This window comes from Natator depressus, chromosome 1, assembly GCF_965152275.1.
Source record: "Natator depressus isolate rNatDep1 chromosome 1, rNatDep2.hap1, whole genome shotgun sequence".
Lineage (NCBI taxonomy): Eukaryota > Metazoa > Chordata > Testudines > Cheloniidae > Natator > Natator depressus.
In genome coordinates this window covers 62,134,579-62,158,503 of record NC_134234.1, presented here as the reverse complement: position 1 = coordinate 62,158,503, position 23,925 = coordinate 62,134,579, and the positions used below count along the sequence as shown (strand labels likewise).

The 23,925-nt window shown below is 40.2% G+C and overlaps 1 protein-coding gene and 1 long non-coding RNA gene across 4 annotated transcripts in view; one reads left to right on the top strand and one right to left on the bottom strand.

The window, feature by feature from the left end:
* DGKH (diacylglycerol kinase eta) overlaps positions 1–23,925 on the top strand; it is a 264,840-nt gene that overhangs the window by 160,311 nt on the left and 80,604 nt on the right. The window contains exons 6-8 of the mRNA XM_074961404.1: positions 14,050–14,154; positions 14,488–14,620; positions 23,752–23,858. Coding sequence (XP_074817505.1) covers positions 14,050–14,154; positions 14,488–14,620; positions 23,752–23,858 — 345 coding nt within the window. The remainder of the gene's footprint in view (positions 1–14,049; positions 14,155–14,487; positions 14,621–23,751; positions 23,859–23,925) is intronic.
* Positions 4,105–23,925, bottom strand: part of LOC141992395 (uncharacterized) — a 37,662-nt gene continuing 17,841 nt past the window's right edge. For 2 of the 3 annotated variants that reach the window (XR_012640587.1, XR_012640589.1), the window contains exons 3-4: positions 21,038–21,164; positions 4,105–4,220 (exon numbers count right to left, since the gene is read on the bottom strand). This is a non-coding gene — a long non-coding RNA (uncharacterized LOC141992395). The remainder of the gene's footprint in view (positions 4,221–21,037; positions 21,165–23,925) is intronic. The other variant, XR_012640590.1, reaches the window with a different exon arrangement.

Below are 23,925 nucleotides of genomic sequence, written 5' to 3'. Positions count from 1 at the left end.
GTGCCTCAAAGCAACACCCTGGAACACCCCCATATTCACCACTGTCATATAATTATGATATGTTTTGTACAAAGTATGCCTTGTGAGGTATAATTTTTAAAAGTCTTTGTCATAAATATAAAGGGAAGGGTAACCACCTTTCTGTATACAGTACTATAAAATCCATCCTGACCAGAGGCAAAACCCTTTCACTTGTAAAGGGTTAAGAAGCTAAGGTAACCTTGCTGGCACCTGACCCAAAATGACCAATGAGGGGCAAGATACTTTCAAATCTGGAGGTGGCGGGGGGGACAAAGGGTTATGGTCTGTCTGTGTGATGCTTTTGCCAGGAACAGATCAGGAGTGCAAGCCTTACAAGTCCTGTTACGTTCATAAGTAATCTAGCTAGAAAATGCATTAGATTTTCTTTTGTTTAATGGTTTGTAAAATAAGCTGTGCTGGAGGGAATGAATATCCCTGGTTTTGTGTCTTTTTGTAACTTAAGGTTTTGCCTCGAGGGATTCTCTATGTTTTGAATCTGATTACCCTGTAAAGTATTTACCATCCTGATTTTACAGAGGTGATTCTTTTACCTTTTCTTTAATTAAAATTCTTCTTTTAAGAACCTGATTGATTTTTCATTGTTCTTAAGATCCAAGGGTTTGCGTCTCTGTTCACCTGTACCAATTGGTGAGGATTATTATCAAGCCTTCCCCAGGAAAGGGGGTGTAGGGCTTGCAGGGGGTGGGGATATTTTGGGGGAAGATGTCTCCAAGTGGTCTCTTTTCCTGTTCTTTGTTTAAAACGCTTGGTGGTAGCGGCATACTGTTCAAGGACAAGGCAAAGTTTGTACCTTGGGGAAGTTTTTAACCTAAGCTGGTAAGAATAAGCTCAGGGGGTCTTTCATGCAGGTCCCCACATCTGTACCCTAGAGTTCAGAGTGGGGAAGGAACCTTGACAGTCTTGATCTGTTGAACGTTAATATCCTGATGGATTGTATGTGCTATCATTGTATGTGAAGATACAGAGTTTTACTGTATATGTTACTGAAATATGTTGTGAGGTTGGGAACATCCACAACCAGCCTTTCAGGTACAACAGTGGAGTAGCCAGATGCGCTGATGGCCCACACTCCCAATGACTGTATACAACTGAGACTTCTCGGAAAGAGCACGTAGACAATGGAGAATGGTTGACCCATGGGGTCACAAGCATAGATCTTTCCAGCAAGCTGGAAGAAACTATAAAAGAGGGGAAGTGACATCACCACAACTCAACACCTAGAAACATGTCTGGAGGACAAAGATTTTGAACTGGGAAGGTGGTCCTGGGCTGAAGGAGAGTTCCAGCCTTGTATTCAAGATCTATAACTTGCTTGTACTATCTATCAGGCTGAGACACTGCTTGATTCAAATCCTGTTTAGTTTATAGAACTTAGACTGCTAATTTATTTTATTTTTTAGGTAACCGACTTTCATTTCTATGCTTATTACTTATAATCACTTATCTTTCTGTAGTTAAGATATCTGTTTTACCTAAAACAGTATGTTTTGGTTGAAGTGCTTGGGAAACCTGCTCGGGTTACAAAGGCTGGTGTATGTCCACTTTTCTTTGTAGAAGTGGCGAATGTAATGAACTTACACTGGTCAGGCTTCTGACTAGTGCAAAATAGTACAGTTTTTTGGACTGCAAGGCTGGGAAGCTGGGGGGAATTGGCTGGAGCCTCTCTATTTAGTTTGTTCATGAGTGGCTGGGAAAAGCATGCAACACAGTTAGGTGTGTCCCTGCCTGTGGATGTCTGTGTAAGTACAGTTCCTGACAAAGGTTTGTGGCTTAGCAACAGCATCACAGTGTGAGAGGGAGCCCACGTTGGTGGAACAGAGGGCTCAGCGGTCCCACAGTTCAGGTTGCACCCTGAAACGCCCGTCACAATGTCCCAAGTCAAATGCAGTATTGCCTACCCCAAAAATACAAGAAATATGAGTCAGACCCCAAAAAATCATGAGATGTTTTTAAAAAATGAAACCATATTTTATGGTTTCTTTAGATTTTCTTAACTCCCCCTCCCTCATCTGCCCTCATCCCTTTCCAATATGTGTTAAAATTATAATGTTACCATCACACACAAATTTATCGTGAATAATGCAATTTGGGGCTTTCATTGCAGGACCCAACTGAGGTCAGGGCAACATTGTGCCTCTGTAAAAATGCACAGTATGATAGACTGACAAAATCCTGCAATATCCTAGGCAAACCTTATGCAATTAAGTTAAACCTTATTGAATTAGTTTAATACCTTTGGTGTCCATTATATTAAAAATGCAGTTGTGTATGTGATATTGTGGAATTATATGTAACTCCTCTAGGAGGAGAGGGATGCTAATGTAATTTTTTTGGTTATTAGCTCCTTTGAAGCCACCCTATGGAGAGATTCACTTATAATAGTTCAAACTGGGTTCTCCAGGCAGACAAAAAGAATTTTTGGATAAATAGCTGATAAAGGCTGGAAGGGACCTCAAGAAGTCATCAGGTCCAGCCCCCTGCACTGAGACAGGACCAACTAAACCTAGACCATCCCTGACAGGTGTTTGTCCAGCCTGTTCTTAAAAACCTCCAATGATGGGGATCCCACAGCCTCCCTTGGAAGCATGTCCCAGAGCTTAACTACCCTTATAGTCAGAAAGTTTTTTCTAATATCAAACCTAAATCTCCCTTGATGTATATTAAGCCTCTTACTTCTTGTCCTACCTTAAGTGAGAATGGAGAACAGCTGATCATTGTACTCTTTAATAACACAAGTGGTCCCTCAAGAAATCAGTCCTCCTGTGCATCTTTTGCAGATTGGGTTTCCCGTAGGTAGACCCTTTTGTGACCTGTCACATTAACCAGGGCGAGAGGTTCTGCTCCAGAGGAGATGTGAGTCTGGGATCCCTCTTGGATGCCTTTCTTATCACTTGGGCTCCTGGTCTGATGTACGCCTTTCCACAGGTATCCGGGGTTTTGAGGAAACTGAAGCAGGACGCAGGTCATGATATCCCCACTATCAGCCAGGCAGTTTTGGTACTCAGACCTCATGAACATATCAATATGGCAACCCATCTTGCAGAACTATGGCCAGATCCTGCACGTGGATTCATCGTCCCTGCACCTGACAGAGCCTGGATGCTGGCTTGCTGATGTCTATAGAAAGAGTTGCTATGCTGCAGTTCAATTCATCTTGCTTCAAAGCAGGAAACCCTCAACCAAACTGACATTCAGTGCCAAGTGTTAAAGGTTTTCTGTCTAGCCAGCGCAGTGTCAGTGTTTGCTGGTGGTAGCCTTGATTCCAGTTATACTGGACTATTTACTTTATCTGAAACAATCAGGTCTGTCCCTTAGTTTAATACAGGTACACTTGACAGCAATTTCTGTGAACCATCCTCTTATAGAAGGCCACACTGTCTTTTCACACCCCGTAGTGGCGAGATTCCTCAAAGGGCTCACGTGTTTTCTCACGGGTCTACAAACCCCTTGCATTCTGGGACTTTAACTTAATGTGAACTGGACTGATGAGCTCCCCATTGAGCCACTAGTTATCTGTTCTGTTTACCACTTGTTGATGAAGACAGTCTTTTTAGAGTCTTTACATCAGGTAGGAGGACATAAGACAACCAGGCCCTCTTGGTACCACCCTTTACATTATCTTTCACAAGGACAGAGCCACTTTCATACCTCATCTGAAATTTCTGGCTAGGGTGGTTTCCAACTTCCACTTCAATCAGTCTGTTCACCTCCTCGTTTCCTTCCCTAAACTTCATTCTATCCCAGGTGAATTGAAACTTCACACATTGGATGCCCCAAAAACATTGCCATTTTATTTGGCTAGGACCAAGCCATTCACATGTACACCAAGTCTCTTTTGTGGCATTTTATGAAAGGGTTAAGAAGCAATCTGTATCATCCCAGAGGTTAAATGGGTCTTGGACTTTGTCAGGACTTGTTATATTTCGGTTAAGAATGATCCACTTGAATAGGTGAGAGCTCATTCCACGAGGGCTCAGGCAGCCTCTGTAACCTCCTTAGGTAACATCCCCATACTGGAGATATGTAGAGTAGCAACATGGACTTTGATTCACAACTTCGATTTACCACTGATTGCTGGCAGAAATTTCCAGGGTAGATGGCAGTTTTGATAGAGCTGCTGTACAGTCACTCCTCAACTGGGCATCTGCTAGAGCTGGGTGGGAAATGGCTTTCTTGTCCTGCAAGAGTTTTTTAAGATTTCAAAATTTTTCTCATCCCAAATTGGAACAAAAAAATTCAACTCAAACTTTTTCAGACCCCCCCCCCCCCCACACCCCCACCTCCCACAAAGAGATTGGGTCAATCAAAATGCTTTGTTTTAATAATTTCAAAATGTTTTGTTTTCAATTTGACCTTTTACATCTAAAAAAAACCCTTTTTTTAACCTTTAATAAACATAAATTTCAAAACAGGACATTTTAACAATCTCAACTTTTTTCAATATTTTTTCAAGATGGGAAATTAATTGGAACCAACTGTTCCCCTCAAATAGTTTGTTTTGACAAATCATTGTTTTCCGATGGAAAAAAGTTTTGTCTAAAAATTCCCAACTGGCTCTGAGGATATGAGTTATGAGGATAACTGTTTGTTGGTCACCTGAGTGGAATCTGGGTGGACAGTCACCCAGAGGAAAGAACAGTTACTTACCCTACAGGGTATGTCTACACTACAAAATTAGGTCTACTTTATAGAAGTCGATTTTTAGAGATTGATTTTATACAGTCGATTGTGTATGTCCCCACTAAGCGCATTAAGTTGGCAGAGTGCGTCCTCACTACCGTGGCTAGCATCGACTCACAGAGCGGTGCACTGTGGGAAGCTATCCCACAGTTCCCGCAGTCTCCGCTGCCCATTGGAATTCTGGGTTAAGCTCCCAATGCGTAATGGCAAAAACATTGTTGTGGGTGGTTTTGGGTACATGTTGTCAGTCTCTCCTCCCTCCCTCCATGAAAGCAACTGCAGACAATTATTTCGCGCCTTTTTTCCTGGGTTACCCATGCAGACGCCATAGCACAGCATGCATGGAGCCTGCTCAGCTCACCACTGCTGTTGCAAGCATTGTAAACACCTTGCACATTATACTGCAGCATTTGCAGAACCTGGCTAAGAGACGGCAGCACAAGGACGATTGTGAGGAGGACATGGACACAGATGTCCCTGAAAGCATGAGATGTGGCAACTGGGACATCATGACGGCAGTGGGGCTGGTTGATACAGTGGAAAGCCGATTCTGGGCCCGGCAAACAAGCACAGACTGGTGGGACCGCATAGTCTTGCAGGTATGGGATGATTCCCAGTGGCTGCAAAACTTTTGCATGCATAAGGCCACTTTCCTGGAACTCTGTGAGTTGCTTTCCCCCGCCCTGAAGCGCAGGAATACCAAGATGAGAGCTGCCCTGACAGTTGAGAAGTGAGTGGCGATAGCCCTGTGGAAGCTTGCAACGCTTGACTGCTACTGGTCAGTCGGGAATCAATTTGGAGTGGTCAAATCTACTGTGGGGACTGCTGTGATTCAAGTAGCCAATGCAACAAAGCCACTACCCTTGATAGCAGAATGTCAGTGACTCTGGGAAATGTGCAGGTCATAGTGGATGGCTTTGCTGCAATGAGTTTCCCTAACTGTGGTGGGGTGATAGATGGAACACATATCCCTATCTTGGCACCAGACCACCTTGCCAACCAGTACATAAACCGCAAGGGGTACTTCTCAATGGTGCTGCAAGCACTGGTGGATCACAAGAGACGTTTCACCGACATCAACGTGGGATGGCCGGGAAAGGTGCATGACACTAGCATCTTTAGGAACTCCAGGCTGTTTGAGCAGCTGCAAGAAGGGACTTATTTCCCAGACCAGAAAATTATTGTTGGGGATGTTGAAATGCCAATAGTTATCCTTGGAGACCCAGCCTACCCCTTGCTCCCATGGCTCATGAAGCCATACATAGGCAGCCTGGACAGTAAGAAGCAGTTCAACTGTAGGCTGAGCAAGTGCAGAATGGTGGTAGAATGTGCCTTTGGACGTTTAAAAGCTCGCTGGCGCTGTTTGCTGACTAGGTTAGACCTCAGCGCAACCAATATTCCCATTGTTATTGCTGCTTGCTGTGTGCTCCATATCTGTGAGAATAAGGGAGAGACGTTTATGGCAGGGTGGGGGGTTGAGGCAAATCGCCTGGCTGCCAATTTTGAACAGTCAGACACCAGGGCGATTAAAAGAGCACAGGTAGGCGCGCTGCGCATCAGAGAGGCTTTGAAAACCAGTTTCACGACTGCCCAGGCTACTGTGTGACAGTTGTGTGTGTGTCTGCTGCATGCAAACCCACCCCCTTCATTGATTTTAATTCCCTGTAAGCCAACCACCCTCCCCCCTTCGATCACAGCTGGCAAAGGAAAAAAAGTCACTATTCTTTTGAAACCATTCTTTCTTTATTAATTAAAAAAAATGGGGAGATAACTGATAAGGTAGCCCGGGTGGGCTAGGGGAGGAGGGAAGGACATGGGCACATTGCTTATTGTAGCCACACCACAAATCAAAACTGTCTGAATGACAGCCTCCTGTTGCTTGGGCCATCCTCTGGAGTGGAGTGGCTGGGTGCACGGAGCTCCCCCCTCTCCCCCCCCCTGCATTCTTGGGTGTCTGGGTGAGGAGGATATGGAACTTGGGGAGGAGGGGCAGGTGGTTGTACAGTGGATGCAGCGGTGGTCTGTGCTCTTATTGGCTTTCCTGCAGCTCCACCAGACACCTGAGCATGTCCGTTTGCTCCCCCATTAGCCTCATCATTGCATCCTGCCTCTTCTCATTGCTCTTTCCTGGAATCTGCCACTGAATGCCTCCATGCATTCAGCTGTGCCCTATCAGTGCGGGAGGACTGCATGAGCTTGGAAAACATGTCATCGCAAGAGCTTTTTTTTCGCCTTCTAATTTGCGATAACCTCAGGGATGGAGATGATAGGGGAAGCATAGAAACATTTGCACCTGAAGGGGGATAAAAAGGGAGAGTAAAATTTATCCAAGGCCTTTTCTCCATCTTCATCATTCTTGACCTATCTGCTGCCTTTGATGTGGTTGAACACTTGTACCTCCTAAATGTCTCCTAGTCTTCAGAGAGCTAGTGCTTTCCCGGTTCTGATCCTACCTTTTCAACTCCACTTTCAGAGTTTCCTGTTAGAGTTCTTCCTCTTTCTCTCTGTCCTTGAATTGCAAGCTCTTCCAGCTTGGGACCTAGGTTTTTTTACTTTTCTGTAAAGCACCTAGCATATTGTATGCCATACAGATAAGAGTAAGTGGAGGTACTACATTGATATCTATGGGAGATCATGTTGTTTAATATTTTCATTAATAATCTAGAAAGAGGAAGAAATACGTAGATGACGCAAAAATTGAGATGTACTAGAAACATCTGAGGACAGACCCTGCCAATGTAAGAATGGCCACACAGGGTCATACCAATGGTCTATCTAGCCCAGTATCCTCTCTTCCCACAGTGGCTGGTGCCAGATGCTTCAGGGAAATTGATCAAGTCGCAGCTTCTGGCAGTCAGAGGTTTAGGAGCACCCAGAGAATGGGGTTGTGTCCCTGACCACTGTGTTTAATAGCCATTGCTGGACCTGTCCTTTGTGAACTTATCTAATTTTTTTTTTAACCCATTTATACTTTTGGCCTTCACAACAACCCGATAGTGAGCTACCCAGGTTGACTGTGTGTTGTGTGAAGAAGTACTTCCTTTTGTTTGTTTTAAACCCGCTGCCTATTAATTTCATTGGGTGACCCCTTGTTCATGTGTTATGTGAAGGGGTAAATAACACTTCCTTATTCGCTTTCTCTGTACCATTCATGATTTTATAGATCTATGTCATATCCCCAGTCATCTCTTTTTCAAACTGAACAGTCCCAGAAAACCTATAAGGAATGGAAGATGGGATGGATTAGCAAGGAGAGCTACCTTTTGGAGGACAGAAAGTGTAGGAAAAAAAGTGAGAACGGCCGAAAGCCAAGCAGAGTTGGACCCTGCAAAGGAAGTTAAAACCAATGGTAAAAGGTTCTATAGCCATATAACTAAAAAGAAAACAAGGAAAGAAGAAGATGGACCACTAAACACTGAAGATGGGGTGAAGATTAAAGATAATCTAGCCATGGCCCAACACCTAAATGAATATTTTACCTCAGTTTTTAATAAGGGTAATGAGGAGTTTAGGGGTAGTGGCAGGAATGAAAGTGAGGATATGCAAGTAGAAATTATCACATCCAAGGTGGAAGTCAAACTCACACAGCTTCATGGGACCAAATTGGGGGCCCCAGGTAATCTCCATCCAAGAATACTAAAGGAACTGTCATATGAAATTGCAAGTCCAATAGCAAGGATTTTTAATGAATCCAATAAGTCAGGGGTTGTACCTATTTAGTACAATATTTTTAAGAAAGGGGGAAGAGTGGTCCAGGAAACAACAGGCCTGTTTGACCTCAATCATATTGAGGTCTTGACAGAAATTTTGAAAGAGAAAGTAGTTAAGGACATAGAGGTAAACAGTAATTGGGATAAAATATAACATGGTTTTATAAAAGTGGATCGTGCCAGACAAACCTGATCTTTTTCTCTGAGAAGATAGTTAATTTTTTAGACAAAGGGAACTCACTAGATTTCAGTAAGGCATTTGATACAGTTCCACATGCGAAATTATTAGTTAAATTGGAGAAGATGGGGATTAATAAGAGATATGAAAGGTGGCTAAGGAACTGGTAAAAGGGGAGACTACAACAGGTCATATTGCAAGTGAAACTGTCAGGCTGGAGGGAGGTTACTAGTGGAGTTCCTCTAGGATCGGTCTTAGGACCAATCTCATTTAACATTTTCATTACTGACCTGGGCACAAAAAGTGGTAGTGTGCTAACAAAATTTGTGGATGACACAAAGTTGGGAGGTATTGCCAATATGGAGGAGGAACAGAATATCATTCAGGAAGATCTGGACAATCTTGAAAACTGGAGTAATGAATGGGATGAAATTTAATAGTGCAAAGTGGAAGGCCATGCACTTAGGGACTAACATCAAGAACATAAGAATGGCCATACTGGGTCAGACCAAAGGTCCATCTAGCCCAATATCCTGTCTTCCAACAGTGGCTGATGCCAGGTGCCCCAGAGAGAATGAACAGAACAGGTAATCATCAAGTGATCCATCCCTTGTCGCCCATTCCCAGCTTCTGGCAAACAGAGTCTAGGGACACCATCCCTGCCCATCCTGGCTAATAGCCATTGATGGACCTTGAACTTATCTTGTTATTTTTTGAACCCTGTTATAGTCTTGGCCTTCACAACATCCTCTGGCAAAGAGTTCCAACGACTGACTGTGCATTGTGTGAAAAAATACTTCCTTTTGTTTGTTTTAAACCTGCTGCCTAATAATTTCATTTGGTGACCCCTAGTTCTTGTGTTATGAGAAGAAGTAATAACACTTCCTTATTTACTTTCTCCACACCAGTCGTGATTTTATAGACCTCAATCATATCCCCCCTGAGTCATCTCTTTTCCAAGCTGAAAAGTCCCAGTCTTATGAATCGCTCCTCCGAGGGAAGCTGTTCCATACCCCTAATAATTTTTCTTGCCCTTTTCTGAACCTTTTCCAATTCCAATATATCTTTTTTGAAATGGGGCGACCACATCTGAATGCAGTATTCAGAATGTGGGTGTACCATGGTTTTATATAGAACGAGTATGATTATTACCTATCCCTTTCTCAGTGATTCCCAACATTCTGTTTGCTTTTTTGATTGCCGCTGTCCATTGAGTGGATGTTTTCAGAGAACTATCCACAATGACTCCAAGATCTCTTTCTTGAGTGGTAACAGCTAATTTACACCCCATCATTTTATATGTATAGTTGGGATTATGTTTTCCAATGTGCATTACTTTGTATTTATCAACATTGAATTTCATCTGCCATTTTGTTGCCCAGTCACCCAGTTTTGAGAGATCCTTTTGTAGCTCTTCGTTGTCTGCCTGGGACTTAACTATCTTGAATAGTTTTGTACCATCTGCAAATTTTGCCACCTCACTGTTTACCCCTTTTTCCAGATCATTTCTGAATATGTTGAATAGGACTGGTCCCAGTACAGACCGCCTGGGGACACTGCTGTTTACCTCTTTCCAATCTGAAAACCGAGCATTTATTCCTACCCTTTGTTTCCTATCTTTTAACCAGTTACCAATCCATGAGAGAACCTTCCCTTTTATCCCATGACTGCTTACTTTGCTTAAGAATTTTTGGAGGAGGAGAAAGACCTGGGTGTATTGGTTGATGACACAACGACTAGGAGCAGCCAATATGATGCAGCTATGAAAAGGCTAATGTCTAAGAAAGATTAATTCAAACTGGAACAGGTGCAGAGAAGGCCTACAAGGATGATCAGAGCAATGGAGAATAGACTCAAAGAGCTTGGGTTGTTTAGTCTAACCAGATGAGGGCTCAGGGGAAATATGATTACTCTCTATAAATACATCAAAGGGATAAAAACCAGGGAGGGAGAGGAGTTATTTAAGCTAAGTGCCAATGCTGACACATGGATGTAAAGTGGCCATCAACAATTTTAGGCTTGAAATTAGACGAAGGGCTCTCACTATCAGAGAAGTGAAGTTCTGGAACAGCTGTCTAAGGGAAGCAGTGGGGGCAAAAAACCTAACTTGCTTTAAGACTGAGCTTGATAAGTTTATAGAGGGGATGGTATGATAAGAATACAATGGTATATGGCCCACCTGCGACTGCTAGTAGCAAATATCCCCAGTAGCTGGAGATAGGACAGAGCTGCGGTGGGCTCTGAATGACTACAGAGAATTCTTTCCCAGGTGTCTGACATGCTCAGTGTCCAACTGATCATATTTGGAGTTGGGAAGGAATTTTTCCCCAGCTCAGATTGGCAGAGACCCTGGGGGTTTTTGCCTTCCTCTGCAGCATGGGTCACGGGTCACTTGCTGTTTTAAATTAGCATAAATGTTGGAATCTCTTTAAGTTAAAGTCTTTAAATCATGATTTGAGGACTTCAGTAATTCAGCCAGAGGTTATGGGTCTATTACAGGAGTGGGTGGGCAAGGTTCTGCGGCCGGCAATATGGAAGTCAGACTAAATGATCATGATAACTCCTTTCGGCCTTAAAGTCTATGAATCTCTCTCTCCTCCTATGGAGGCTGTTCCATGTCCCTAATAATTTTTGTTGCTGTTTTCAGTACCTTTTCTCTTCCAATTCCAGGGAGAAGAGGAAAAAACATACAAATACAAATTGAGTAGGGGAGCCCATCTGTGGAGTAAGGATTGAGTAATAATAGAAAGGAAACTAAATATGATGTTGCAGTGCAATACCATTGGAAAAGAGCCATTGTTGAGATAATGTATTTGTATGTATACTTTAAAGTGAACTAAGAGCACTTTATTTCTGAATTAAAGCATCCACACAGAGGTTTAATGCACTTTAAATTTAGTCAAATGTAGTCGATTCAGCTTACCTTTTGTGAATATTCCCATATAGAGGGGCCTTCAGTATAAATGGAGAAGAGAAGGATGGGGTATTGTATGGTACCTAAGATCATTCTCAACTCAGGAAACCCCTTAAGGATAGAGAGAACCTGAATTCATAGCTTCATTGCTTCTCTTGGTTGGAGGTCAGAAACTTAATGTTATTCCAGCATAGGTATTTTTATTTCATATAACATCAGGTTGTCTTTTTGTTTTGTATGTCTGGCTCCCTTACAATAACCAGACTGACTCTTCCTTGAAGCTTGTTGTTGGAAGTGTGTGAAGCAGAAAGAATATAAGTAGATTAGTCTTCATAGCCTTTTACGTCCTGTATCTACAAATATGTGGGGCTCTTCCAACTTTCCAGTGTGTTTATTTTAATAGCTCTAATAATAATTTATCTAACACTTCATATGTAGCCATCAATTGTATAACTTAATGACTCTACTACAGCCTGCTGTAACTTATATGAACAAATACTAAATAAAAAGGTATTGTTATAGGAATATCTGGTATGGTTACACACAAGTTATTTTGGCAAAGAGACTTTTTGTCCCTTTCAATTAAGGGATTCTATGTGAATGATATTACTAAAGATAAGAGATCAGTGATATATATTTTATCTATATTTTTTTGGAAAGATTATCAAGAGTTTTTCAAGAGGAACTTTAAGGAGCAAAGGTAGTTAAATGTATTTTTGGATTAAATGTGTTTCACTACACTGTCTGTTGGTAGTCAGAAGGCAGGAATTGACATGAAATGCTCTGACCTAGCTGTGTGACTAAGGCAGCCTTGTCCTTATTTTAAAGCTATAAAAGGGTATCTTTATTATGATATCATACAGTATATTGGGAAATAAAGACTGGGGGAAGTATTTGTACAAATAATATCTATGAGTTCAATGAAGCCCGGTGCTTGTTATTGGAAACATTATGGTTTAATGGCTTTTTTGTGCTTCATTTGATGAGCTGTCATATAAAAACATTTTGAAGTAATAAAGCATCCATTTGGCTCCTAACTAATGAGAGAAGATGTGCTCTTTGCATTAACTCTTAGCAGGAAGAGAAGTGGACAGATGTTAATAAGTCTTATCAAAAAAAGGGTGGGGAAGACTGAAGGAAATAGAAAACAGAGTGGAGTCCTTCAGTTTCATGTGCAGCTTGTATATTTAAAAAAAAAAAAAAAGCTTAAAGGTTTGTGCTGCCCTTCCATGTGACTTGTAGTCTGCTGTGTTTCAGTTAGGTTGCTTGTCAGATATATTAAAGTGCAGTTCAGCTTAATGAAGAACTGCATAGCACAAACCAGGAGCAGAGGCTATCTCGTGGTGACCGGGTGAGTAAAAAACAGTTGTAAATAATTACTTACTAATAATGTATGTATTGTAAATGTTACAAGAACATTATAACACCATGAGAGAAAATTAACAGTTTTCCTGTGGTTTATGCCTTCACTTTACTTAGATAATTTCCAAATGTAGGCAATATGGACAATGAAATACATGTTCAGACTGAACAAGGTTTTATTTTTATTTTTTAATTTTTGCAGAAGAAGCAAATGACTCTTCCTTTGGCTACTTAGATTTTTATTTTAAATTCCTTCGTTGTTCTCAAAGCAACTACAATATCTATTTTAGTGCGGTGCTCAAAATAATTTGTGTGGGAGTTAGCTGATAGTTTTTGGTGCCTTACTGTTATTTTTAATTGTTTATCTACTAGTGGGGGAAGAAAAAAACCTTTACTCTGAATCTCCAAGATTCAGCAGTCTTCAGATTTCAAGATGACTACAGTGTCTAAGATCTAAATCCAGACTACTGAACCCTGCACAACATCAACCTGTTCCAAGAGCGCACTGAAGCTCTGTATAGGCACCACTGCATAGGGTTTGAACTGTTTGTTTTTTGCTCTGTCTCTTTTGATTATACAGCTTGTGTAGGTGTATTCCTATATTAACTCATAAATCAAGTTTTTATATTTGATTAAACAATTATGTAAATACAATGTCATCACCAATGTCGGAAAGAGAAATGCGCAGAATGTTTATGAATCTCCGGCTTTTGTGTATCAGTATGATTTGTCTTCGCCTACAGTAATTATAGACTTTGCAGTTGCTATAATGTTGTTATGAAACAGAACTGACATCTGTTTAAAATAATTTATGGAAAGATTTATTAGCAATTTTAGAGCTTTGCAGGGAGTTTTACATTTACATATGGATAAAGAACTGAAAAAGAGACGTAATTAATACATTTTTTTTAAAGCCCATGTGAAAGCCTGATACAAAACCTGGGAATTTAAAATGAGAAAAGTTCACTTTGCCATTTTAAGACAGTGATTTAAAAAAAAACACAACTCATTGATATTCAAGGTTTTCATTATCATATAGTTTTAGGGTATGCATTTCACTTGCATTATCAGAGGGAAAAAATTGGCTTGTCAGATGTTACATTCTGTAATGATCTCTCCTATCTATGAAATTCAGAATCATTACATTGAGAAGTCTTTTTCAGATAATCACTCCATTCCGGAGGCTAATATTGTGTGCTGAGAACAGAAAAGAGATGGAGGACTGGATCAGTTCACTGAAGTCTGTACAGTCTAGAGAACATTATGAGGTAAGATAATATCCCTTTCAGTGCATGTTGTTCTTCTTTCAGGATAAATATTGATTTAATATACCAAGCTCTACGGTACGCAGAACCCAAGACATACAGTCTTGTGGAGTGTGAAAAACCTGTAAGGTTAAAATGCAGTTTCGTGTTAAACCTTTATTTTACCAGTACAATTCATGCTACTATGGCTCTTGTTCTGAGGTTTTGAGAGAGCTTTTAGTCTCCTTTACTTCTCCACATTGAATTTTCCAGCATAAATATGGAACTCCTAAGTACTTTCAGTTTCTGTAGCTGTGTTCTGTACTTGCAAATTTGTCTTAACTTCTCCCTTACTAGACCGCACAGTTTAATGTGGAACATTTCTCAGGGATGCATAACTGGTACGCCTGCTCCCATGCCCGACCTACCTTCTGTAATGTGTGCAGAGAAAGCCTCTCTGGAGTTACTTCTCATGGCCTGTCTTGTGAAGGTAAAGTCAACATATTTTTCCTTACAATGTCCCATAAGCTAATAAAAAATTAAGTCTAAGTCTAAGTACTGAAAATGTTATGGAGTAAGAAGAAACCTACTCATTGCTATAGAAAGGAACCTTTCTGTTGGTTAGAATAAATGCGAACAATATGACACGCATTATTCACACTCTGGACGTTATTTTCTAGTTCATGTCTATATAAATGGTTCCTCCTGCTACAAATACCTTTTTTTTTTTTTTTTTGTATGTGTTTGCCTGAGTGTAAGGTTTTTGAGAGAAGATGAGATTACTTTGATTTGCACTTCAAAAATGATGTGGAGCAAAAGTGCAACATTTTCTTTCCACTATTTTCAGAATTGATATAGCATTCCTTTAAAAGAAAAGAGGAAAAATAGAAATATTGTTAGTCTCACATCGGCAAAAATCTGGAACAACAGTTAACTCCTTAGTTGGGTCCATGACCTTATTTCTTCTGAGTTTTTGTCTGATTTGCTGCTCTCTTGCTGCTGACTGATATTGTAGTACAGGCAGGGAGGGTAAAATGTGCTTCTTCACTGGTCATATAATAGAAAAAAATCATTTATATGTTTTTCATAATTTGATAATCTAAAGAGCTAATATCCAACATAAATAAAAAATGGGATGGGTCTAAATGTTCACTGTTAAACTAGAGTGCAGGAATTATCTAGTACAGGCACATTTCTATAATAACCTTGAAAATATTCAGTTTTATTTTATCATTTATTGGCTTTCCACTGTAACTTCTGTGAAAACTTCAGTGATATGTCTACCTTGTTTCCTGGAATGTGGCAGTAAATTAAGTGTCATATGTGTCCTTATGGAATATATACGACATTTACACACACGTTTTGGTATTGCTTTTTCACTGGGAAGAAAACTATGTTCTAAATACTCTTTATAATAATGGTTAGACCTGTAGTTACAAAATAGTTAACTGCCCAGCAAACTCTTGCTGCTATATAATAATGTAAATATGGTAATCAGTTATTACATGGTATATTATACAGAAATAGATTTTAAATTATATGTTACCTAACTACCTATAGAATTCTGTTCCTGTTATCTGTACTCAGTGCTACATAGCTGGTAAACTGTGTTAAATCCAGTGTCAGGTCCCTGTCCTTTAGTATTCACCATCTGAAGGCATCCAGTGGGGTGAAACTGTCCGAGGACATTGATATGAATATATATGTAAACCCCAAGGGGATTCCCTAGATTCTTGGGCCTCTGTGTGCTGGTAGCTCAGGGAGAGGCACACTGTCACTGGTAGGAAAGGGGAGACAAGGGCAGACTCAGAGTCTGCTCGGCACCCAATAGGGAGTGAGATGCCCTTCCCTGGGAACTCGGGAGAGGGGAGAAGCCATTTTTGGAGCAGTTTGGGCCAGTCAGGGAAAGGGTAGGACTGGCTGGGGGAAGGGGGCTGGTGAGTCCCAGGCCTGCTTGCAGGGTTCAGTCTCCTCTTCAATTTGTCTAACTTGGGTACATTACTGAGTATGAAGTGGTATTCAGGGTTGGCTCCTTCCAGCTCACACCAAGTTACTTCTCGTAATCCATACTGGGAATTTATTCATTTTTCCTGGGAAATCAGCAGGGGTAAATGTAAGGTCTGAGTTTAAAAGACAGGATCCTTCCTGGCAGGGTCACCAGGGCAGCTTGGGAGGTCACCAGCACACAGAGCTCCAGGAATATGGGTAATCTCCTTGAGGGTTGCATATATCACAGAAGTTAGTGATGGTGTGGCTGACCCCCACAGTCACTGCTGTTTATCATTTCCCATTTAATTTCCCTAGTCATTCAAATAGTTTTCAGTCATTCATGAAGTTTTTAGGGGAAGCAATATCTAATGCTTAATCAGAATTCAAATATATTGCATCTACTATGTCCCCTTTAAGAGCTAATATTCTACTTATTTAATAGAAAAGAGTAAATTTTTTCTAGCAAGAATTATTTTTTGTAAGCTCGTGTATTTCTCCCATACTCCCTGATTCGGTGATTTCAACTTTTGTAGTCCATTGTCCTCAAGCTGTTAAGTACCTTTGTTTTTTGCTTCTTAATGTTCTTATAGTTAGCTAGGACTGGCTGTTACATTTACATCAGTGTAATTGCCAGGATCGCTCTTTTTTCCCTTTTTGAAAATTAATATTACTTTTATTTTAGTTTTCGGTTACTTCTCAATTTCTTCATGATTTTTAAGTCTAATTCTTAGTGGTAGAGTAATTTTTTTCTGAATGTCCTTTGGATTCTAGAATGTATATAATCTGGACTGGTTTATGTATGTATATTCAAATATTCTTTCACCTGTTTCACCTGTTCTTAATTTATATTTACAGAGTCTTCCTTCCTTTCTAATCATTCACATATAATTTAATCTTATTGAGGGCAAATTTCATAAAAGGAGTATCTCAGCTAGTCATTAAATTAATCTTACTAATTTATCTATGGATTGACTCACTTTTTAGTATTGCAGTATTTCCACCTCATCTTCTGATATTGTATACCTGTAAAAGCCACAGTTAATCCCCTTTAATTTATTTGGCTAACAAGCTCATTTTGGTGGTTTGCTTTCCTGTACTTTCTTTGTTGTCTCCCTTGTTTGTTTCCAGAACATTTTTTTAAAATCTGATGTTGCTTGAGCTGTCCTCTGTAATACCATGTTGGCCATTTCTTGTACTACACAGTCTTTTTATCAGAGGTAATGTAGGAGGTATGATGTCTTTTAGGAGTAACCCAGAAATCTTCAATGCCACTTCTTCCCATTACATCTTACTCGCTTGTTTCTTTTAATTTGCTAAAATGGTCATGCGTGAAATTTGACACCCATGCACTTCTGTATAATTTCTATTATACCTAATAATCATTTCTATGCTAAATTCAATTAGTGCATGGTCACTGGTTCCAGGCTTCCCTGTTGTTCATATGTACTCAGTGATTTTCTCCTTATCAGTAGATCCAGGATGTCTTCCTTCTTGTTGGTGTTTCTGCTTTCTGGCACATGAATTGTCTTTTGTGTAACTTAGATTGTTTGTATTCTTTGATTCATTGTTAGCTGTATTTGTTACCTTGTAGCTAAACAAAATTCTCTCAATTAGTATCTTGCAGCTTAAAAACTTTTGAGAAATGGTCCAGTAATATTTCATTCCCTCCGGTCCTTCTGGTCTGAAGGTGTTTTTTTCTCTGTTTAATTGTAGCTCAATTATTTCTGCGATACAGTGCTATCCCTCCAGTTTTTCTTTCCTTTTTATCTCATCTAAGTACACTATCTACCGTTATCAGAATCATCCCACTAAATGTGATGCCAGCAAGTCCAGATTTGCATCTAGCTAGTGTGAATAACATCCTGATTCCTATTGCATTTGTGCACAGACATTAGTAATACAGAAAAATTCATGATGTGCCTTGCTTTGGAATTCCATGCGAATAATTTGAGTTAAGTGAAATTCTCATTCCCCATCCCTTCCAAACTTCTCTTTCCCTCAAAGTTGTGAAGTCTGCCTTATTTAGGAGTCTTGAATTTAGGAGGTTGGTTAAGTGTAGAGACAGTTTTCAGACAAAGAACCATAATAACCCACAGAACCCTAAGAATGCTCCTTGGCCTCAGTCACTCACCACTAATAAGTTTAGTATTTATTGGTGCTTCTGTACTCCTGTCCATATCACTTTCTAAGGAATATTGCTCTTATGTGTATTCTGAATACAAATAGAGTAAACTCAACCCAGGTTTAGTTCTGAATATAGCATTATAGAGAGAGTCGATAAATTTTTCATAACAGAGCTAACATTGACAATTCAATGTCAGTCATATCTGGTAAGTTAAAGACTTCAGTGCAAATGAGACACTTTCAACCTTATTTCTTACACACACAAATTACATTAACATTTTTAGGTTGCAAAGTCAAACAATCAAAAGTTAGGAAATGTCAGAATTAAGGTTGTCTGTGCAACGTTAATCTGTCCCCCTGGTGGCACCTGTGTATTATGAGACTGTCTTCAGTTACATAATCACATATTTTTTCCATAGGACCCTTACCTCATTCAGTGAACACGGTGGACCTGCTCTGAGGACGAATAAGGGTTGCGTTGTGTAGGAGGCTGTGGGTGGTAGGACTTCTGCCTCGTTTATTGTAGAAATTGGAAGTGAATGAGGCAGTGGATTGTACGAAGAGAAAAGATCATTAATTGAATGCTGCCCTGGAGGGTTGGATTCTATGTGATGCTAAGCAAGTCACTTAAACCAAACTTTTCTTGGTGGTCACTAACTGCGTGTTCCTCATTTTCTGGGCACACAACATGAGACCCTGGGGTCTGATTTGTGGAAGTACTGAGTGCTCACAGCCTCAGCTGAAGTCAATGAGTTTTGAACATATATAGTACTATGTGTTGCTAAGTGCACTGAAAAATCAGGTTCTAGGCATCTCAGTTTGGGCATCCAAAATTAGTGGATGCTTTTGACCGTATTCTCTCTGTACCTCAGTTCTTCATCTATAAAATGGGGGTAACACCACCTCCTCATCTCACAGGGTTGTTGTGATGTGAAGATAAATTTCATTAATGTTTCTGGAGCACTCAGATTCTATAGCAATGAGTGCCATAGAAAAGTCCATAAGGAAATTAATAGTTGTGTATTCAGAGCAGGGTTTGAATAGTACGGATTAAATAGGGCTAGGGCCACACGTTGAACACTCCAGATAAAAGATAGCATTGAATAGCTGCTTGTTATTTGTGCAGTGTCCATCCTGTGCACTGAATGAGACCGGGGTCCTGTGCGGAAAATATAGTATGTGATTTTATAATTAAAGACTATCATAATGCATATGCACAGGGGGGTCGAATTAAGGTTGCAGAGGCAACCTTAATTGTGGCATTTCCTAATATTTGAGTGCCTAACCATTCAATCTTAATGTTTTAACATAGTTTTTGTGTGTGTAGTATATAAATATTTTGTTATTGGCTGACTAAATTTACATGACAATGAGGAAGCTAACAAGGGATCTCCAAATTATTTTCCTAAACAGGTTTACCTAATACAGGCTGCAATTGGAGTGCTTTGAATTTTGTTGTTTTCATGTCAGTGTTTGAATCTCTTTTCAGTGTGGATTTTTAAGCCCAGTATTCTTGGTAACAAAATAATAGCTTCTGTGGACTCTCACAGGACAACTGTTTGTTTCTTGACAACATAAACTATGGGTACCAGAACAGTGATCTCCTTGTCAGTTTCAAAAGTTTGGCTTTAGCTTTTGAAGTCAGGGAAAACATTCCCAAATAAGCAGCTGTTCTTTGAAAACCACCAAAAAAACCTTGTAGGACAACAGAGAGGCTTGGCAGGACATGCAGATTTTTTCAATGCAGTATAATTAATAAATCAGTCAAGAAAATGAAATATCTTTAATGCAAAACCATGTTATAACAGAGATGTTTGTTTTCAAAGCAAGAGGTCCCATGACAGTGTATTATTTCCTTAACTTTATTTCTGTTATACCTAATAATTGCTATAGATTTTAATTATTGTATCTGGCAACAGATGTTGGTGCAACTGTGACAATGCTGACTAATTAAATGGTCTACTTGATTGCTTTTCAGGGAAAAATGTTGTATATTACAGTTAATCAGAGAACTATACCAGACAATTTATACTTTTTAAAATTATACTATATATTGTGAATAACCTGGTTTCTGACTGGCTGCATTTTTCCTTTCCTTTCCTTTCCAGCTTTATCAGAAAATTGTCAGTTGACATCCAGAGATATACAGAATGCTATAGAACTCATTTATTAATCAGCCCCAGTATCATTTGAGATAGGAGCGCTTAAAATGTCACATTTGCAAAGCTCTACGTTAGTTATGGTTGAATTCCACTTTTCTTTATAAATGTTATTTTTAAATGGTGGCATTGCTAAAAGGGACACTATGAACAAGTTCATAATTTAAAGAAATTGCAAGTCTTCTTCCCCATTATTCATTTGTTCTTTTCCAAAGGTCATTGTTCCCACCACCCTTATTTCTGGCAGTGTTTAACATACAGGGTGACAGGCATTGTTTTTTGGTAGTGGGTGGGTTTATAGATGTGGCTGTCTTTAGGCAGCCTTATTTGAAGATGGACAAGAGGCAGGGTGTTCAGAGAGCACATGTGAACGGTCACTTGCCAGGGTATTATCCACTGTTCCTGACTGGATACTTGCCTTTTTACTGGAATGCTGGGGATAAGTAGGTTTGAGTTACTTATTGGTTGGTTCTGAGTCTGAATTTGCAGGTCCTAATTAGCACCCATAGCCCTAGCCAATCAGGCAGCAAGCCATCCAGGTTGATGAGACATTGGACACAGAGCCATGCTATCTGATTGGATGGTAGCTCTTCCAATGTACTGTAATGAAGTGAGGACGTACAATTATTTCCTACCTCTCATTCCCATCACTAGAGCATCCAGGTTCTTCACAGGTGGATTGGATCTGCATAGCAAGTTCCTGGTGGACCTCATGGAGTCTTCATTCCTTTCCTTTCCCTTCCAAGGTTACAGGAAATTCTGCTTGGGATATATACATATAAACATTTGTTAAAAATCATTTCAGGTATGCTGAGAAATGCTTTCCTTGCAGCATGCCCTAGAGGTGATCATATTATGAATTAGTCTAATCCCCTCCAGAAGGTTGTTCTACAGCAGAGCTCCCTCCTCCTCCCACTCTTGTGTTTGTCATGGCTTTCATACTCTACGTTGTTTCAGAGTACAGCTGTCTTAGTGGGTCATGGCGAGGATGTGGGGTATGATGCAGCTTGGTCTTCAGTTGCTGATTGCTGTATAGGTCAGGGCAAAAGCCTTGAACTGGCAAGAGAAGCAGACTGGTAGCCAGTGGAGGGATCAGTCCGCAGTGTGATAGCCTCACAACAGCCTGTCCCCCTGAGGTTTGCTGCCGCGTTCTGCCTGAACTGGAGCCTTTGCATTGATTCCACCTTCAGGCCTAGATACAGGGCTTGGTTGGGATTCCCTTTTCATGCTCTCAAAGGAGTAACAGGGCACAAGGAACCCCCTTACTCCCTTGTATTGGCTACCCACAATGTAGGTCTGTTTGTAGGAGTGAGTGGCCTCCGCAGGGTTGCTGCTCCTGTATAGGAGGACAGGCAAGGTTGGTGAAGTGGGGAGCCTTGGTTCTGCAGCCCGTTATTCCCACCCATGTGCTCACCATCGCAATTGTGCTGATGTACAGGGGGAAGTAAGCTGCTAGATCTAGAAGTAGCACAGCTTGCTTCCCCTGGAGCAAGAGTCAAGTAGGCTTCAGATTGTGACTGAGTCAGGTTCATTTCTGGTCTGCTTCTCAGGCAGTACAACTCCACACTGCCTCTTACTTAGGGCTCATGGTTGACTCTACAATTTAGTCCACAGTGGTTTTGCAATAGACCACCTGCAGGTGACAAAAGTGTGAATCACTGTGTGTAGTGCTGCTCTTCTTCTCATGACCCCACATTCATGGACTGGATTTTCAAAAGCATTCAGCACCCACTGTCAAGGCTATATTTTCAGACGTGCTTAGCTCCCATTCAGATACCAGATTAAGTGGTGGATTTTCAAGTGAGCTGAGCACATGGGGTACTCTTTGAAAAGTCTTCCCCAGGCTGTTCCAGTGGAAAGTGCAGAGTGCTGATCACATTGAAAATCCATCCCTTATTTCTGTGCCTCAAAGGGAGCTGAGCGCTTTTGGAAATCTGTCACCAATGTGGGTACTCAGCATTTCTGAGAATCTGGCCCTATTCCTCTGGCTAAGGAGGGCTAGACATAGATACCGCTGGAGCCCATGAAACTACTGCTACTGCCCATGCTCTTATAAAGCTTTCATGGTTATTGCAAATATAATTTATATAAAGTTCTATAAATGGAATGATCTCATATACTTCCACTAACAAAGACTCAAATGTAATCCATCAGTCTGTTTGGTACAATATGATTTCATTACATGGTATGCTAATTATATCTAACAAAACAAAAATTATTCAGATTTTTAAAATATCAAGCCACATGCATGAGGCATATGTATAATATATTAAAAGAACTATGGATTTTCCAAATAAACCTATTAAAAATTAGGTTTGTCCTTACTCAGGTAACCTGTGAGAATCAACAGTAACCCCCAGTCTATTGAATAGACACATGCCCTCCTAATCCTCCACCTTCTCAGAAATCTATGAAAACAGGCCTTCTATTGTGCCGCAAAGGGCTATGTTGGACAAAGAGGAAAGTTTGCTCCAGTATAAAGTTCCTTCTCTGGAAATGCCTGGCAAGCATTTCCTTCACATTTAAACCAGAGCTCTAGCTGCTCAAATGCCTCAGGTGATTTCAGCTGCTGCTGTCACACAGAGACACAATTTCTCAGGTAGCCAAGACTCAAACAATTACATTTTTATAGGTCAAAATAAGTACATTGAATTGCACTTGGAAATTTAATTGGAAGCCCATGTGAATCTCAGAGGACAGATATAATATGCTCCTTCCATGAATAACTAAGCAAATTGACTATTGCATTCTGCATCTGCTTAAGTTTCCAAATGGTCTCCAAATATAACCACATGCAGAGCATTCCAATTGCAGTAATTCAGTTTCAAGGTGACAAAGCCATTGATAACTGTAATGAGGGTTGCATTCAAAATGTATCGAGCAAGACATTTATGCTGTCTTTTATAATGTCAATTGAAGATTTTTTTAAAAGCTACAGTATAAAACAATTGCATTTTTAAAAGTAATTAAAATAACTAAAGTTTTACAGATGAATAGTTGAGAAGAGCAAGACGACTTAAGACTGCCGTTCCATGGTTTGTCTGTAGATCTTAAAGAATTTCAGAGGACACAGAATAGTGAGTAATCTTGCAGCCAGCAAACAGCAGTCTGTAATTCCCTAGACGCAGTTCAGCAAGTAAAAGGCAGACTGAGAGTTTGAACTCTGAATTTTCTTTATTTTAATTGGTTTGTGTTTTGTCTGAAACAGTACATGGACATGTACTCCTCTGTTTTATGGAGTGATTTGCATTTGACTGAATTTCTGAAAATTTAACTGTTGATGTAATGCTTTACAGAGACTGCAATCAGGGAGTAGATAATATAAAGTACATTTGTCTCTTTTTTCTAGTGTGTAAATTTAAAGCACATAAAAGATGTGCAGTCAGGGCAACAAATAATTGCAAGTGGACTACGTTAGCCTCTATTGGGAAAGATATCATTGAGGATGAAGATGGTGTAAGTATTATTCAGGCTTTCAATACTTTCACAACAGTTAATTGTTTGGTGGGTATTTTATTTTATT